This window comes from Ixodes scapularis, unplaced genomic scaffold (genome assembly GCF_016920785.2).
Source record: "Ixodes scapularis isolate PalLabHiFi unplaced genomic scaffold, ASM1692078v2 PGA_scaffold11__112_contigs__length_91849675, whole genome shotgun sequence".
Taxonomy (NCBI): Eukaryota; Metazoa; Arthropoda; class Arachnida; order Ixodida; family Ixodidae; genus Ixodes; species Ixodes scapularis.
The window spans coordinates 68,190,140-68,209,027 of NW_024609837.1; the positions used below are offsets into that span (position 1 = coordinate 68,190,140).

At 47.6% G+C, this 18,888-nt stretch overlaps 1 protein-coding gene across 1 annotated transcript in view; it reads right to left on the bottom strand.

Annotated features, from left to right (window-relative positions):
• Positions 1 to 18,888, bottom strand: part of LOC8037471 — a 229,565-nt gene that overhangs the window by 12,385 nt on the left and 198,292 nt on the right. Inside the window, exons 10-12 of the mRNA XM_042288954.1 lie at positions 17,787 to 17,974; positions 9,123 to 9,453; positions 3,029 to 3,067 (exon numbers count right to left, since the gene is read on the bottom strand). Coding sequence (XP_042144888.1) covers positions 3,029 to 3,067; positions 9,123 to 9,453; positions 17,787 to 17,974 — 558 coding nt within the window. The remainder of the gene's footprint in view (positions 1 to 3,028; positions 3,068 to 9,122; positions 9,454 to 17,786; positions 17,975 to 18,888) is intronic.

An 18,888-nucleotide genomic window follows, 5' to 3' on the forward strand; every position in this document is an offset into this window, starting at 1 on the left:
TAATCCGTTCATGGAAGCACGTTCCCGCTTCCACCTGCAACTGTATACGAGCGACGATGCTTGTTCACGTAATCCTTCGTGTCCTTCCGACCATCCACGCCCAGGGAGACCTCCTCTTTGTTAAAAACGATTTACTTGTCAGGCGTGTCAGGCGCGTCAGAATATTGTAGTCGCCGGCGAGGATTGCGAGTTACCCTTGGGAGATCCTTTTGTTGAACCCGGCGTCAGCGGCGAAGTATAGACCTTTTCTGCAAGTGCGCCGCCATCTTGAATTGACGCCACTTCCAGTATGGGCGAAAACATTGTTTTGCCTTTGCTACGCCAAGAGAAGGGATTTAGGATGTAAGCGTAACCGTCACACTTTCTCGTTTTGCCTCCTCTTTATTTTTTTACTATTTGCAAGTTGAAACGTTGGATTATTTTTTCGTCGCCCATACCGGATACGCCTATTAGATGGCTGTGGAGGAGAGTACACAGAAAAGGTCTATACTTCGGTTCATCTTCTGTTAGACCAAAACATTTCTTTTTTCAGTAGCGTAGCACTAGCACTACAACGGGACGCGCAGTCGTCCGGATGATCTCATCGTCGTGGCGCGAGACTTGAACCCTTGACGTTCTGGTGCACTAGCTCAGCGTACTCTCAGAACGACCTCGGAATAAAGAGGGGCCAGTCATAACAATCTCAACTTGACGAAGAAAAAAAAAGAAAAAAAGGAAAGGTTGTTATAAAAGACCCTCTACCCGAGGCAAACCTGTTTCTCAAATTCAACGCTGCCGCTCCATTCAGTGCCACGGTGGAACGTCTATTTAGCTTGTCTGGGGACGTTTTTAAAAGGAAAAGGGGAAAACTCTCCTATTAAGAAATTTGAAAGTCAATTGCTTCTGCGAGCGAATAAACTATTTTGGCGAAAACGCAAGCTATAAATAGACTGCATTTATTTTAGGCTCGCAGGGTTTTTCATTTATAAAAACTGCTGTTCATTTTGCTACCACAAAAATATAAAAAGTAACTTCGAAAGTAACTTGAAAGTAACTCGCTACTTTTTAGAGTAGTTAGTAGTTTACTCAATTACTATTACAAATCCGTAATTTCTACTCTACTCCAATTACTTTTGGCGTCAATACTCAGTAACTTAACTTAACTACCTTTTTTGAGTAATTTGTACATGTCTGAATGATAGTCCTCTTTGTGTGGCATTATCTAGCTAGGTTTAGAATTTTACAAAGTTTTGTGACTTGTTTTCTTACTTCTTGTAATATTATATTCATCTGAAGACAGATTTATCCTTGTTTATATTTTTTAAATAATTTCTACGATTTTGTGTAAAAAGTGTGCATGTTTGCTGCTATGTAGATATATGTATTTTGCTTACTTTATTTACGCATATATTGCAACTAATGCAGTTTTGCTGTTATGAACTGTGGGGGAAATGCCTTTTGTCAGAAAGGCAGGCAGAAAGGTTTTGGTTTCTGACAGGCCAGGCCCCGCTAGCGGGCCTGGCCTGTCCGAAACCAAAACAAACTTCAAACTTCAAATACTAGTATTTGAAACACTGCCCCTTTCTGGACGCAATGAGTAATCGACAATTTTTGACAGAGTTACGATTGACGGTATTGAGGATTTAGCCCCAGTTTGTGGCTGTGACTCACGGCAAAAAGGCGCCAACAAGTATAGGACAAAATAGATGTCCATAAATGCGGTAAACACATAGGTATTATTAACGACTCATAATATTGGAAAGCGGCTACCGCTTCAAATGAACGGTTCTTGCAGAGTAACGAGAAAGCCGCTAGTTACTTTTGAGCTGATGTAATGGCTTCTTTTTGAATCCCAGGAACTATCGTAACGTAACTGTTCAAAGCGAGGACCAAGTAACAGTATTCAGTTAGTTTTTTTCAGTAACACGAATACGTCTACACATAAATGACTAAAGGGTACTTATAAAAAAATAGACGCTTTAGAGCGCAGCTCTTAGGCGCCCGTTTCCGGCTTGAGCGGCGTCGCCGTCGCCGTCGCCGTCGCCGTCGCCGTCGGCGTAACCGCGCGGTGCATTATGGGTAAATTTCCCCGCTAAATCTAGCGGAAAATTTCCCCGCTAAATCTAGCGGAAAAAATTTCCCCGCTAAATCTAGCGGAAAAAATTTCCCCGCTAAATCTAGCGGACACAATTTCCCCGCTAAATCTAGCGGAAAAAATTTCCCCGCTAAATCTAGCGGAAAAAATTTCCCCGCTAAATCTAGCGGAAAAATTTCCCCGCTAAATCTAGCGGAAAAAATTTCCCCGCTAAATCTAGCGGAAAAAATTTCCCCGCTAAATCTAGCGGAAAAAATTTCCCCGCTAAATCTAGCGGAAAAAATTTCCCCGCTAAATCTAGCGGAAAAAATTTCCCCGTCAAATCTAGCGGAAAAAATTTCCCCGCTAAATCTAGCGGAAAAAATTTCCCCGCTAAATCTAGCGGAAAAAATTTCCCCGCTAAATCTAGCGGAAAAATTTCCCCGCTAAATCTAGCGGAAAAAATTTCCCCGCTAAATCTAGCGGAAAACTTTCCCCGCTAAATCTAGCGGAAAAAATTTCCCCGCTAAATCTAGCGGAAAAATTTTGGTCACGTGACCCGGGGGGTCACGTGGGGGCAAACACGTGACCCCCTCCCGAGGTCACGTGACCTCTGAGGGGGCACGTGTTTGCACCCACGTGACCCCACCAAGGTCACGTGCCCTCGGGGGGGGTCACGTGACCCCCGCCCCCCCCCCCCGAGAACACGTGGCCCTCAGTACCCTCCCCTCCTCCTCCTCAAGAGCTGCGCTCCAATTCGGCGTTACAGAGAGTGGTAAACGACTTTTTTTTCTATTTTTTTAGCAAATGTGCGAATGTGCGTTTGGAACAACAGAAATACGTACTTGAGGTCGTTCAAGGTAAAACACAAGATAACTAGCAAAACACTTTATCTTATAATGTCATGGCGCGTCCGAAGCTTTAAAGTAGGACAAAATATTCCCATGAAATAAACGAAATGCCAGTGACTTTTACCTTTCTTTGGTTTCACCTTCTTCGTTCTGCGTTTCGTTTCTGAAAAAAAAAAACAAAAAAACAGAGGAAGATGTAATCCTAAGTAAAACTTTTGTAGGTTTAGTTTGCTACACTCCGTTCATCCTAAAGCGACCATGAAATGATTTTTCAGCTGTTTGCAAATTAAGACCCCAATTAATATTCCAAGTTCATAAACCCGGAGCAAAAATCCCCTTTCCGTACTACTGCCTGCAGTTTCGCGCAAAAAAAAAAAAAAAAAGAATATAAAATCTCACATTTGCTTTTTCTTTCGATTCGACGAGACTCGGCCACCAACGTGTGAAATCAGCGACTGTGACGTTACGCATGCCTTTCTGCCGGAAACGGAAGCTCCCCAGCCGAGCGAGGGAGCCGCGTTCGACACGAGGGTCGTGTTCCAAAATTTACTCGATCTTGCTCCAGGGTAAGGGTTTTGTACCCTCGGCGTTCTAAAACCTACCCGTGTCCAGCGTTTTTCTAATCTGTGTTATCACGTGACATGACCCGCCGGAGTAACTCGAATCAATTTGGGTAAGATTTAGAACACAGCCATGCACTGCGTCACACAGACGTATGCGCTCGACTGCGATTAATCTGCCGACGAATATTTAAATTCGCGTTCGCGGCAAATGAGTTCCCTTTCGAAAGTTGCGTATGACACTTGCGAATGACAAGTCGTATGGTGTGATCAAAAAGCACGATGGAAGTTGGGATTTATCGGACCGGCGCCCAAGCATGTCACGACCGCTTGATATCTCAATTCCCTTTTGAGCTGAGGATTAGAGACAGCTAAGGAGGAAGAAGTTAAAGTATCGTTTAAGCGCGATCCAAACCAACGCTTCTTTTTGCGCCTGTAGGTCGTGCGGCTGCGGATGTGACGTATTTTCGTGACGTCGCGCCGCTTCTTCGCTCCTTCCGGGCGCGCATAAAAAAGTTGGTTGATTTCAACTTCTCTTTGGACGCGCACAAAAACGCGCGGTGACGTAGCAGGGCGCGCCTGTGTCCCGGCCAATCGGTGGAGGGCAAGCTAGTTCCGGCCCCGCGTTTCTCGCCGTCTGGCTGCCCTCTCCTCCCCCCCTTTTATTCTTTTCCAACATGACAACACGATCTCTCTCTCTCTCTCTTTCTCTCGCCGTCTGGCCGGCCAGTCTGTCGCAGTTGCACTTCGCTTGTGCGCTCGTGCCTGCGTGCGCGCGTGCGCGCTCGCCCGAAGTTTCGCCCGTCCAAACCAAAGCGCACGGTTCTGACTCAGAAAGCGCGCCCGGAAACAGCAAAAACGCCACGAAATGCGTCACATCCGCAGCCGCACGACCTACAGGCGCAAAAAGAAGCGTTGGTTTGGATCGCGCTTTATGGACCCTTTATAGACGATTGGAATCATGGAGCCCCACTGGTGCCCCATGCGTGCGAGCACGTGCAGCGTGCGCGTGAACGTAGCATTGGCAAGCTTGTGAATGCACGCACTTTCCAGCACGAGCAGGTACATGGCGGCTGCCAGATGCACTGGTTGCAATCGTCTATAAATGGGAAATTAAATAAATTTTGAACTGGGAAAAATAATTCTACATAGGAATCTTACTAACCACATATCGTTTAGTGGGCCAAAAGAAGGAGGGTAGAAAGTCAAAAACATGTATTTTGGAAGAAAAATTAAAAAAAAAGATAGCGGACCATTTCGTATTTTCTTTCCTTTGAAAGCTTTCCGCCTTTTCAATGTAATACGTCCGCTGTATGCAAAAGACATCAGTCGGCGCCAGCAAACGCACTGGACAGAAGCACTGGGTCACTCGGACGTATGCGCTTGTCAACAATCAATCCGTCGACGGATGCGCGTTCGTGGCCAATGAGTGCCGTGACGGCACTTACCATCAATATTGAATTACAAACTCCACGGTGTGCTTAAAAAGCACGGTGGAAGCTAGGAGTCATCGCAACGGTGCCCAAGCACGTACGACCACGAGATTTCTCGTCTTTCTTTTGAATTGAGGAGGGAAGCTAAGGAGGAAGAAGTTGAAAATCAGCTCATGGCCGCCTTTAAGGGTGAACAGAGTATAGGGAGTACTCACTGGACGCCATATTTGTGGGTGTTGTTTAGAGCGCATGCTCAGAACAAGCTGCTAAGACAGGCACTCTCGATGGTGCGGAATGCACGTTTCAAAAGAGCTGTGGAAGCTCGTCATAATCACGCGCTCAGCATTTAGGCATACAGCTATGGCCGCCAGTGAATACTCCCTATAGTTAGCTTCACGTTGTGAGGATCACAAAATGGTATCTAAAATCTAACATGAAAAAGAATCGTGGAGAATCATGGAGGCGTCAACTGAACATATTAATTACCCCCGCGCTTTTAACACTTGTTAGATTGATAATTATGTATATACAGGGTGTCACAAAAGAAAATTTACACGTTTTTTTTACCGCAAAAATAAACTAGGCATCGTCGACCGCTCATTCTCCGCCTAAAGGTAGAGCTAGAGGTCACAAGGAGATGCCAAAGTTTCAGCCAGATCCGATACATTATTCAAAAGTTATAAGTGATTTTCTCAAAAGTTTAATGGGAAAATGGCGGCCGACGGAGTTTTCGTATACATGGAACTCTATGGCACCAGAAACTGAAAACGGGCAAAAATGGGCTCCATTTTCCCATTGAAACTTTCAGAAAATCACTTATAACTTTTGATTAAGTTATCGGATCGGGCTGAAACTTTGGCACCTGGTTGTGACCTCTAGATCTACCTTCGGACGAAGACTGAGCGTTAGGCGATGCCTAGTTTATTATTGCGGTAAAAAAAAAAAAAGCTGTACATTTTCTTTTGTGGGTCTGTATATATAGATAGATCGATATTTGATGGCAATCAGTGGGGGAACAGGAGCGGTGACAGATGCTATAGTAATTGACAGAGCGAGAACGCCCAGCTCCAGCCTTCCACCGTGCTATCACTGCGCACGCGCGATCAAGTCACGCGATACGCCGAAGCGTTGTCGGAGGTAGGAAGCTAGCACTGGAGGCTGGACAACTAAAACTCCTCCTTGCTGTTGTCACCTTATGAGTGAATTATTGTCACGAATGAAGGTGACGAGAGGATGAACAGTGAACTAAAAGTAAACGTTAATCGGCGAAGTTGTGGCAAATAAAATAAAGAACGAGCTTCAAGGCAGCAGAAAAGCGGGCGGCGATTGGGCGGCGAAATAGCAAGCGAGAGCGAGACTTATGCCTCGTTCACACTTGGGAACCGGCGGCCGGATCGGCGAGAATTCTGACGCCCGGCGATGAAAGTGGGCAGAATTTCTGGCGGAGAGCAATATCGCTCTGAGACCGATTTCGAACGCCGGAAAAAAGTTTTCTCTCGCCGCTAGCCATTCAGAACGCTCGGGGGAGGTGGCGCTTGATGACGTCAGATCCCCGCTGACGACCTGGCGACGATGGCGACGAGACGCGCGCGGGCAAGGCGGAGGTTCGGGAGCTTTCGTCAGCTCTCGTCTGTTCGGGAAACTGCGAGACGCTCGCACCGCACACTTCGCAGGCGGCAACAAATGTGAACCGCCCCATATTTTTTCGGCGAGCGAATTCAGTCGGCGGCAAGTGCGTATATCGCAAGTGTGAACGAGCGATTACTCGACAAGGTCGCGGGCCGCTCCTTATCTAGTGTGCGCCGGCATCGCGAAAATTCGGTCAAGAAGGTTGGGGCACAGAGCGTTCGGGATGAGAATGAACAGGCACTTTCAAAAACAAGAAAATAGGGCGAAAATATAGAAATGATGCTCCGAGTAAGAATAAACGCGAATCTTCTAGAATTCCGTGACTGGCGCTGCTTGCTGAGCCCTGCGCGCGGCATTGATATGTCAGAATCAACCGAGCAAGAACGGCGCGCACTCGTGTTTTACGAAGCTGTTCGTCACCGTAATAATGTCATCGTAATTAAAATTATTAAAAACTACGAAATCTCCCCAACCTAGATGATGGTGCTCGAGACAAGCCAGGCTCGCTACGTGCGCGTGCCGATTTTTTAATCACATTCAGAGATAGCTCTAAGATTTAATACGCATAATCCTTACATACTGGGTTACAGTAACAAGCTCCACTTGAAATTGATCGCTAATACCAGTTATGTTCACGAAGGCGTTCAAGTTTACCGCGAATTTAAGGCTAGTTCTTTCCTGCTCATGAGCGCAAAATTTTTAAGTCATCTACGCTAGAGGAAGATACAGCGTTGGTGCAACTACAACATTCTGGCAATTTTTTTTGAAAAATTAAAAATTTAACAAAATTGAACATTTAATGTACTTCTGTTTTCTTCTGACAAGGAAGCAGAAGGAAATAGAAAGTACAATCGAAATATATTAGTTAAAAGCAGCAGCCACACTTATCTACCAACTTCAATAATGCACAAATCGCAACATTTAATGGCCGATTCACACAACGAACTGATCCGCGGACGGATTGATGACGTGACGTATGTCCGCGGTTCGTCCGCCTCCCCAGCGCATTCATGCGAGGGACACGACAAACAGACGGCAACAAGGGCAGACCGAACCTGTTCGCCATTCCACTTTGTCGCGAAACTTCAACCGTTGTCGAAGAGAGGGATCGACGTTTGCTACTGCGACAAAGAATCGTACGCCGCTATTACGCAGAGATTGAGACAAAACACCGGGATAGGCTTGGCGCGAAGCGCCACTAGCTTTACTAATCCAAGACATGACAGCGACACAGGTACGGCCCTGCCCGAGAAGGCTTCGGCGTAGAACCGACGAAGTTCTAGGCTCGCGGAGGGGCATTTGGAGATTCCTTCACGCTCTCCCCGCTCGTGCATCACATTAAGCTACACCACAGCCACATGAAAGGTCTTGCTCGATAAAAGGCTGATTCGACGTGCAAGAGTCATCGTGGCGTGCTACACGAATTTCGACGGAAGCTTCTTGACACGGACCCGGAGGAGTACCGGAACCTGCGTCGCGTCAGCCGGACAAAGTTTCTGCAGTTTCTTTCACTCGTGGATTTAAGAATCGCGCGCCAACATGAAACAGTGAACGCACAAAACACAATGATGTGCCATTTCTGTTTTTTGGGCCCCCCATCTACACTTTAGAGGCCTGGATCGCACCGGTTAACGAGGCACGGGCCACGGAGACGCTACTCTCCCTATGGGAGTTCGCGCGCTCGACAGGAGTACACCGCCGAATGTAAACTTTTCCTCCCTATTTTCCCCTTCTCCTAATGAGGCCACAGCGCCACCCTCATGAAAATAAGGTTAATCATCATCATCATCATTCGTCGAATAACAAAAAAAAAACGAGAAAACATTGTATTGTTGCCATAGGAAACGCTTTCACGTTAATCTCCCGCCAAAAATCCGCGAGTGAAAAGGCGGTCGACTCTGTGAGACCGCGCACCCGTGGACGAGGAGCGGATCGCAGGAATAGGTAAGGTGACGATCACGTGGTACTTGGTCGGCGGACGAAAATCGCGATTCGGTCGATCGTGTGAATCGGGCACAAGGAGCGGTTGTTTCACTCTATTCCGAAGATATTAAACATTCGTTTCAGGGAGCAAACAAAAATATCTCGTTTATGAATTTCCGCCGTCAAATTTAATGGGGAAATTTAGGTCATTGTGCCGTCGTGGTGTCGCGCTATACCCTGACGTTAGGTGACGTAAATTTCCCGCTAAGTCTAGTGGGAAAATGACCAAATGGTCCGCGGACAAATTTACACAATTATTGGTCTGTGTTAAAAAAGGGCTGTAGGTAGACCTAAGCACTTCTTATGAGTTGCGAATGCGAAAGCATGAATGTCGTTCTTCGCGCCGCGGCCGCTTCTGATCCTCTCGGCGCGGGCACGCAGCGCCATGGGGTGGCGCTAATTGGAACTGACGCGCGGCGGCTTCATATCACTGCCGTTTTGCGTGGCTTTCTGCGCGGTTTCAAAGCTGGCAGGCCTCAGTTCGCGGCTTCGGGAATTTATCTGCCGTTTGGCGAGCTGATGGTGTCAGCTCGCTCCATGAGACAGTTAATGCTTTCGCATTAAAAATAAAGAAATGTTTAAGAGCCATTATGGGCTTCGTTAGTCTTCGTACCTTCATTGCCATGGAATGTGCCACCGCCGAAGTCCTTTCTGTCCGGGACCTCAATGACGTCATTTCCTGGCCGTGACGGCAAAGCCTCGGCATACCGTCCGGGCTGGTAGACGGAGAGCGGTATTCGGTTGTCGCTAGGTGAGGACACCGACAACTGCGCCCTTCGGAAGAATTCACTGGACGGCGGGCGGGTCCTTGCCACGTCACCATCCCGGAGTACGGCGACATCGGTATTGGTGAGGTCAGTGGTGACGTCGCGGTGACCACCGCCCTCCTTAGGGATCCAGTACTCGTACCGGATGTTTGGGCTGCCCTTTTCGACCAGGTATACCTGAGTAAAATGCAAACAGCAGCATGAAAGAGGAAATGAACGTTTTTTCGTGAAACATCTAAAGGCGCGCTGACACCGCTAACACATTATAGAAAAGACATACCGCACACACAGTTTGAGGCACGTTCTTTTCGTCGTATGGCAGTCATGTCACTTACAGTACGATAAAGCCCAAACCAAAAAGACAGATATGCTGGGTTGATGACCCGACAGAGGGGCAGTGACCTTTCCCGGTTGCGATGCTCCTCCTCGCCCTTCCCTACGTGACATGCGAGATGACTGCTGACTAACGGTATCTATACCGGACTTTGGGTGTAAAAGATGCCACCGGGAAGGGCTTCAGAAAAGCAGTGCTGTCAACCCAAGGAATTGTCCCCTATATCTAGGGATTTTAGGCATTGTTCAGGGGAAAATATAAACTTGCCAAAATCTGAGTATTTGTCTTTTCTCCCCGGGAAGGTGGTAATTTGTTTTCGGTAAAAAAATGCGACAAAATGCAAATAGTTTTTTTGTGACATACAACGAAAGTTTTTTTTTTCTTTGATAATTTGATATTTTCACAGAAGGTTTACAGGAATGATTGGAACACCAAGGCGGCGTGCAGGGGTGCACATGCTTCCTGTTTGTAGAAAAAAGAACATGCACAAATGAAATACGACTTGTACACAGTGTAAACATGTGTTCATGTTTTTTTTTTTAAATGGAGTACCTTTCGTAATGTACATTATATTACATATACGTATATGGCGGTGTTCAGTTCAGTAAAATTTAGTTGCAAGTCAGCGCTGTGTCTCTGGCGATCATCATGTGGACTCTGGTCCTTTGGGCCGTTTTGAATTTTGAAGTTTTCAAACATTTCTAAGCATTGCCATAATTTTAGACAAACCCCCGAGACTGGGGGTAAGACGAAGGATACCACAACACCGTGTGCTGTGTTGTCCTGCGTCTTTTCCCAGTCTCGAGGGTTTGTCTCAAAATTATCTAAAACCTTCACCAGCTCGTTTGCGCCGTAAATTTTTGTTCGGCAAGCGTTGCCCAATCTTTTTAGCCGCCTTCTTGTTTAGAAGGTCTGATACAAAGCTCTGCGCACTTTAAAAAAAATATTTTCCTTTTTAAAATAAAATGCCACTCTAATAAATTTTGCCTTAAGCGTTATGACTTTTTTCAGTTCTTTGCGCAATAAACTATATATTTAAAAGCTCCGTATAGTTTAGTACGAGTAATTTTTTAGTATATACTGCAAGCATAATTATTTTTTAATTCTAAAATCATAATGGTCCCAGAAAAAAAAAATTATATCGTCACTGATCTGCCGACTTTTGCAAAGGAGAGATTTAATGAAAATGATTGTTTTTGTCCTTGAAATTACACCGCAACAATTAAGTTTCTTGGCCAGTGGCGTTGCGTGCGAGGATCCTCGAGTCCCACTAGTGCCAGTAAGCTCGTGTAAAGTGAAAAAGATTCCAATTGAGCATCGTTGCACCGCTCCTTTAAATATTCAAGATTTGATGGTGGCTTCAAATTTCACATACACGCTGTGGGACGAGGAACACGCTTGACGCGTTCATTTTTGCCTCCTTCTTAAAACAGCTTTCTGACTTGCTCTAGCAGGCTGGAGTTCATGAAGCGAACAGAAGGTATTCACTGGACGCCAAATTTGAAGGGATGTTATGAGCGTATGCTCAGAACGAGCTCACACTCATAGGCTGCTAAAACCGCGATCTTGATGGTGCGGAATGCACGTTACAAAACAACCGTGGAAGCTCGCTGTCAGCACGCGCTCATCAGTTGCCCACAGAGCTATTGCCCGCCAATGAATACTCCCTCTACCCCGTCTCAGGAGTTGAGCGCAGCAAAGGCAAAGGTAAAGGCATCGGCGCGGGCACATGGCTTTTAGATTTGCTTTCTTTCCACGAGTGCTCGTGAAAGGAAGGCAAATCTGAAAGGCAAGCGCTCGCACCTGTGACTTTGCTGCACACAACTCCTGAGACAGAGTATATACGGTAAATGATGGTGCTCGCTGCGTGCGTAGCCCTAGAAAAGTGAGAGTTGCTCGGTGCCGAAGGGCGCACGTACCACTGGGCAAAGATCATCGGTTGTTCGCCGTATAATCGCTTCTTGGGATGTAAGTAAAGTATTTTTCGGCTGTTCGCCGCATATGTGGTTCTTGAAGAGAAACTAAAGAGCTGAGAAAAAATGATTTAGTTAGAAGCGGCTGGATGGATAGTAATGGCTATACCCTTTGTAACGGGTGACAGCTTGCGCCACCTAGCTTAACATTTCGTCATCCCTTCTTTCTGAAATTTGTACAAATTTTGTTCCTAAACACCCCCTCCCTTTTAAAGCATTCCCATTGCTTATTTTTATCTGTATTTTTACCTTTCCCTAGATTTTTTCCACCGATATTCCCATCTCCACTAAGTTACAACAATTCTTTCCCTATTCGCTCGTGCATCCATGTCTGTAGATCCCAGTGCCCCATCAAATCCGTAGTTATCACCCCCAAAAGGGTGGGTAAAGGCCCCATACACCCTAAAATGACATGTTCTTTAGTTTCCCTTTCGCGGTTGCATTGTCTATTTCTGGAATTTAACCATGTTTGTTTTCGTTCTTAGCAACCCAATTCTAGCTTCAAAAGGCTTTCTGGAGCCTTTTTATGTCTTTTGAACTTGGTTATTGAACTATAATTCGGCAGAATTACGCGTAAACATCCTTTAATAACAACAAACTAAAATAATGGTGAACGTCTAGGCGGGGAATCACTCTGCCATCTATTATCGGTGAAAGGCGTCATAACGTCATTGTGGGCATCTCTGAGCCATCTGAGGCACCGCTCAATAAAATCATCAAAGCCCGTGCATCAACATTTTGGAGTCCTGCACAGTGAGGTCGATAGCAGACACAGATCGAACATGAGTTCTACGGCAGCGCTCGATGGTACCTCGTGACCAATCAATGCGTCAGAGGACGCTCGGCGTTGGGCTTGGGCCTGTAACGAACGCCGTCTTGGAGACCGACAGGCGTCCAAGCGACCTTCCAAGAAGCCAGCAGACGTAGGAAAACGTCCAGGCATTTCTACGTTCCAAGAACCCATTGGGCTCCCGAAAGCTCAAGGACAAGCGGCGGCGGCGAGACGAGAGTGCTGGTCAGCGACCTTTCAATAGGCCCGCCGACGTGGGAAGAAGACCAGCCACTTGGCCTTCCAGGAATCCCACAGTGGCCCACGAGGTCAATGGCTACGTTTACATGGATACGACAGCAGCGCATCGGATCCAGTTAGCGAATCGGATCCACTTCAACCAATAAGTTTACATGGATTCGGATCGACCAGCAGCGGCACCTCGTGTCGAAGGATCACAACGCAAATCTCGTGACCTTCAGATTGTTTTCGAGGTGTCCGGTTTGCCTAGCGGCAGGCGAAGCAAAGCTCCCGTAATCCCTCGCTCGAGCACTCGATTCGATCCGCTAGCGTATACATGGAGAGTCTCGATTCGGATTGACCATCTCAAACCACCCCGTCCCAGCGGATCGGATCGGATCCGATCCGAGTTGTTTACATGGACCGATTCGATTCGTTAACTGGATCCGATGCGCTGCAGTCGCATCCATGTAAACGTAGCCCTACGTTTACATGGATACGACAGCAGCGCATCGGATCCAGTTAGCGAATCGGATCCACTTCAACCACTAAGTTTACATGGATTCGGATCGACCAGCAGCGGCACCTCGTGTCGAAGGATCACAACGCAAATCTCGTGACTTACAGATTGTTTTCGAGGTGTCCGGTTTGCCTAGCGGCAGGCGAAGCAAAGCTCCCGTAATCCCTCGCTCGAGCACTCGATTCGATCCGCTAGCGTATACATGGAGAGTCTCGATTCGGATTGACCATCTCAAACCACCCCGTCCCAGCGGATCGGATCGGATCCGATCCGATCCGAGTTGTTTACATGGACCGATTCGATTCGTTAACTGGATCCGATGCGCTGCAGTCGCATCCATGTAAACGTAGCCAATGCATCCTTTCCCGAACTTCCCAGGTGGACCCCACCCGCCGGGCGCCCCGCACCCAATTACCTTCCCTTCGGAAGAGGAAGCCGCTGCAGCAGCAATCATGGATGCGCGCCGCGCCGACCCCGCCGACCCCTCGGGGGACAAGCGGACACGTCTTTGAGACAGCTAATCTGCATGGTGTTGATGGCGTCTGTGGGCGGAGACGGGGGTGTTTCGCTGTGTGTGGGGGAGGAGCTGACATCGCTAACTGAAATCCCTACGTGGGGAATGTAGGGAAGAGCATCCCGTTAAAAGAAGCGGACTTCTTCGGGACTCCTGTCTTCTCATGCTGCTTTTCGACCCTGTACAAATGTAAAGTAAACCCGTTGTCAAAAGCGGCCCTGCTTCCGAGCTCCTTCTGCCTGATGTCCTGGTCGGCGCCTGGCTCCAGCGGAGCCCGACAACAAGGACGACCCCGGAGCTGTTACAGGCCCAATTGTCGAGTTGGTTCCATTTGAGTGTGATGGCGTTACGTGCAGGCAGAAGAGTCTGTTCACAGGTTTTGATTTTTTAGGTGGTGGTGGCTGTGAGGCAAGCAAGGCTCACCCGACACAGCCGACGCCATCACTTCCGCTAGCCTTCCCCCTTCCTCCCTTTTGTTCTTGCACTCGACCAACGCCTCCTTGATAAAAAAAACAAAAACAAAAATTGCGTTGCGTGTAGGTTTATACAGCCTCGAACTCAGTCTGCCTCAACGGACGACTTGTCTCCCATCTGTAGATGAACAATTTAGCCAGTGCAGTGCAACCACTAGTTTGTGGCCTTTGACGTGCACCACGCAGTAGTGATACACGACCGCACGCCAAAACGATGCTCATCCACACCGAAACGGGCAGGGCTGGGGATAGAACCCAGGATCCCCGTGCTCTGCAGCGCGAGCTCCCGCTCCACGTACTCCGAGCTGGTGCGCGCCAGATCACTCGGCCACCGAACCCTCGCCTTCTTGATAGAAAAGCTAAGTGGGGGGGGGGAAGGCAGTGGTTCATGCGTCACGTGCAATAGGCTTGCGCAAGGAGGAAGAGGAGAAATTGGCGTGTATTGAAAATCGACAGCCCTACACGAGGCGCACATTGAGCACGAGCACAGCGCCAGCATTCGGCTGGAATTGGAGTCACTTGACGGGAGGAGCACGATCAAAGAAAGAAGGGAGGGAGGAGTCTGAAACAAAACCAGACAAGGCGGCAAATGTTTGTTCGGGCTTTGCGCATTTCCCGAAAAGAGCACTGCCGGTTTGGGGCCTCCTACTGGGTCTCATTGGCCCATTACACGATGCGCCATCTAACAGCGCTCGTCGAAAATGAGAGCAAATCTTCGCCACACTGGCTCCGAGACGAGGCGGTGCCGTTCAGACCAACTTTCTCGCTACCTCTTCTATTGTACACGGCGGCAGACACAGCCAAGATGGGTAATCCAATACCACCTGGAAGACAAGGTCTGCGGATGACTTCATCGTTAGTAGATCCACTACCCGTCCTAAGCAGCAAACAAGCTGAAGCTCAACTATAGTCGCTAACAAGCTGAAACCGACAACGAGGAACTTCTGTGGTTCTGCCTCCAGCGTGAGCTTCCCATCTTACACAACGCCTTGGCGTCTTGAACCATAGCCTCCTCTATAGACCTTTTCATTCCAGTAGTTGCCTGACCGGCGGCTAGAGGGCGCTGGCGCACTCGGCGCCATTAGGTTGCTTCATTTTGGTCGGTTTTGGTTTCAACGTACACGCTATTGTGATGCTGTTTCATGCCACTTTCGAATAATTTTGCGATATGAATTTCTTTCTAGTAGCACAGAGCGAATGAAACAATAGTATTGAGCCACTTGGCAAACCACGAAGTGGTCTCAAGCTTAAATTGCGATCTTTTTTTACTAACACTATATGCGTCTAATTCCGTCAATCATTAATTTCGGCCAGGTTCGGCGGTGAAACAACTGCGCTGATGCACAGGGAAAAGTACCATTCTCCACCCTCCACGGCCGTACCCGTGGACACTAATTTCAAGAAGAAAAAAAAAGTAAAGAGCAGGACAAGCTCCGCCTGCAGCGTGCGCTGGTTGCCAGCCGCCGTGCTTTGGCTGTGCTTGCACCGAGCGGTACGGAAGTAGATAGCTCCCGCTCAAGTCAGATATTGAACTGATCATCTTATATTGCAACATACTATATGGCATGAGTGCTTAGTGAAAAATCAGGTCGACAACATGATTACCAATCTGCTGAATCCCCAAGAACAGATGAACTGACAAGTTTACTGTTCGATGTTTGGTTTCCGTACACCAATTTTGTCTAACTTCGAGACTGGAAACGTGTTTTATAATGACTAGAAAAGTTTAATATAATCACGTAGATAATGTACAAAAAGTGATATTGTCTCGGCCTGTTTTATTTAAAGAAATTAAGCGCTCGAGAAATAGGCTGACTAGAAAATTTCTTTAACTAAAGAACTCATTTACAGCATTTCAAAATATTGGCCTTATGAAATAAACTTTTTGTTATATGGACATTTGCTTACGACGTTTTCAAGGTATGAGGATGGTGAGATAAGTGAATGCCAGACTTCAAATAAAGTCTGATATTCATCTTCCGTAAGATTTGCCGAATGAAATTGAAGAGCGCAAAAGAAATGATCTCCGATAAGTTTAGCTGAAGTCGAACGCCAGGCGCCACCCAATGGACCTGTGTAGAAAGGTGTTCAGTGATTTGAAACGATGCGCTTTGCACATTTTGACGTCGCCATCTACTGAAAGTAACTCCCTATTCGAAGTCGACGACCGGCTGCATTCGGGTGATTTTCATGCAGAAGGATTCTTTTCGGCGTCACATTTAATGAATCATAGGCACTATCAACCTGTCTGTGGCAGTTTCTTAGGCGGGGAGTTAAAATATTTGCGTTGAAATAAATTAATTGAAACTGCATGGTTATATTAAAAAATGACTTAAGCAACTGAAAGACTATGGACATAGGACCAAGCATGATATAAAATTTCGTGGAATTCATAAATAAACCGATAAAGCGAATGCTTACATCACCCACGCGATTAAGAACGTAAAACAGATATAGGTGCAATATTGCGAACAAACAAGTTGCCTAATGTTAAGGTACCATTATTTCTAGTATTAAAAATAATTAAAACTAAATGTTTGTTCCCGCGCTTTGTCCGCTAGTTCCCTAGAGTAATCAAAAGAAACTGTTTTCGATCTGTTGGAACTACAAAACACAATGTTTTCAGGAAAGACACGTGGCTAATTACGCTGAGTGTTTTTGTTTTCTTCCTTGACACCAATGCGCACTCATATATATAATAACATTGGGCTTCCTATTGCAAATTTTCCGCCCTTATTAATAACCAAACCTCAGTTCTCATAAGTTATTGGTATTTGAACTCTCGAGGCTCTCTTCCAGTCATATATGTATTAAATGTGCGCAAGTGCAAACGCTGATCCCCGTTCTATATAAAACCTTTTCACGCATATCCCGCACGCCGACGGTAAAAAATATTGAAAACGTGTTACAAAATCAACTACAGAAATTGCACGCATAATGATGTAATGCAATTGCATGGTAAGTATAAGTATCGGACGACACTTTACGGAGTAGGGCAAGAAACGCGGTGAAACGCGACGAAAAACACGGATTCAACGCATCCACCAAGGCGCGGACGGGAGAGTGGAGCAACAAGTTGAAGCAACCTAATGGCGGCCGCATCACGTGATTCCAAGATGGCAGCGCCCATGCGGCGGAGGGTGAAAAGGTCTATACTCACAAAGCCTGGCAGTTCGTGCATGGAAGGAGCCATAGAGTGCCCGATCGCAGATTTGGAGCGCGAGGATCTGGTAGCGCGGAGCATCAAAGAGCTATTTTTCGAGGAACCTGAACGCAAGCGAACAGCTTCTGCAGCGGCTAGGGCCCGAAACACACTTGCTCGCTCGGGAGAAGTGTGTTTCGGCGTCTCGCCCCATCCGGGCGCCAGTCACGTGGCTCTCCTCTCATTCGTTGTCTGACGCTCCACCTTCCATTTTGGCGGCTGCTTCTCGTGGCGGCTCTGCTTCTCGTGGCGATGTGCCAGGTTTTGTTAGTATATAGGAGGATATGCTCGTACGCATCGAAAGCGCGCCCGCGGGAGTAGCGCGGGGAAGGTAGGGAGCGCGTGTTGGACGTGAAGCGCTGAAGAAAAACACTCTACCGTTCTCACTTTGTCAGCGACTATGGTGATCACGTTGTGCAGGGAAGAGGCACGAGCCTTGCTTTATAGGTGGTACTGAGTAATCACATGTGCACGGGTAGACTCACAGCAAGCGTGACCGGCGACCTCGTGGCGCCTTTCGAGGATAGAGTCTCGCTTCCGTTGAGCTGCGTCTTGTGCACGAACAGCGCGCCTCCAGCTGAGATAACATCCTCGGGACTTGTCCGGGCCTTTTGCTGAACCGGGACAGCGGTCTTGTTGGTACCCGCGGGATAGGGCCATCGGTCCCAGAGTGCTGCGCACAGGAAGCGACAAGCTGTAGAACTAGAGGTGGCACACCACTGCCTATACTTCGTTTCAGCTTCGGTCCGAGCGCGGCCGATGTTATGAGCCGAAGGGCCAATCAAACAGCGAGAGGGGCAAAGCGTCATTGCGTGCTCTCTGCAGTTGATAGGACCAGCCGGTATTCGCCGTCTCTCTGTGCGTGCCCCTCCGCCGGCTTGTCCTATCAAACGCAGAGATCACGCCATGACGCGCCGCTTTTTGCGCTGTTTGATTGGCCCTTCGGCTCATAACATCGGGCGCGCTCGGACCGAAGCTGAAACGAAGTATAGTGATAGCAGACTTAGATTGAGTAGGGGGGGGGGGGGGGGGGGGGGGGAGGGGTGTACAGTCTCCGATATCATAAAAGACCCATTCGACGGGGCAGTGCCAGCCATGAGGAATAATACAATATCTTGATTGCACGACTAAACGCCAAGGACTCCGAGCTTAGAAAAAAAAAAGTATCACTGAAAAAACGGCACGGCAGAACCCTGCCGAGGCTAACACGTTTTATAACACAGGCGTCGCTGCTCTTCACGCTTTCGCCTACTCTCTCGGGCGAGAGCGTGGCCTGTCCCTCGTCATGGCCACCGACACACGCACTCAACCTGGATTCGTCAACGTCAAGGGAGTCTCCTGCTGACTCATCGACGATATGGTTCTACATTGTAAAAAGCTGCGCGATGGTGCTACGACGGACTCTTCCGTTACCAACGACGGGCTACCTATACAAAAGGACCATCTTCCAACGCAAGCTTCGGGGCACGACACATTCCTGCCGACACTAACACGCTTCATAAAACAAGCCAGTTATTTGAAAAATAATGAATGCAAACGTTCCAATAACACATTGCTCTTAGAAGTGCCGTGTCCCATCCTCAAAAA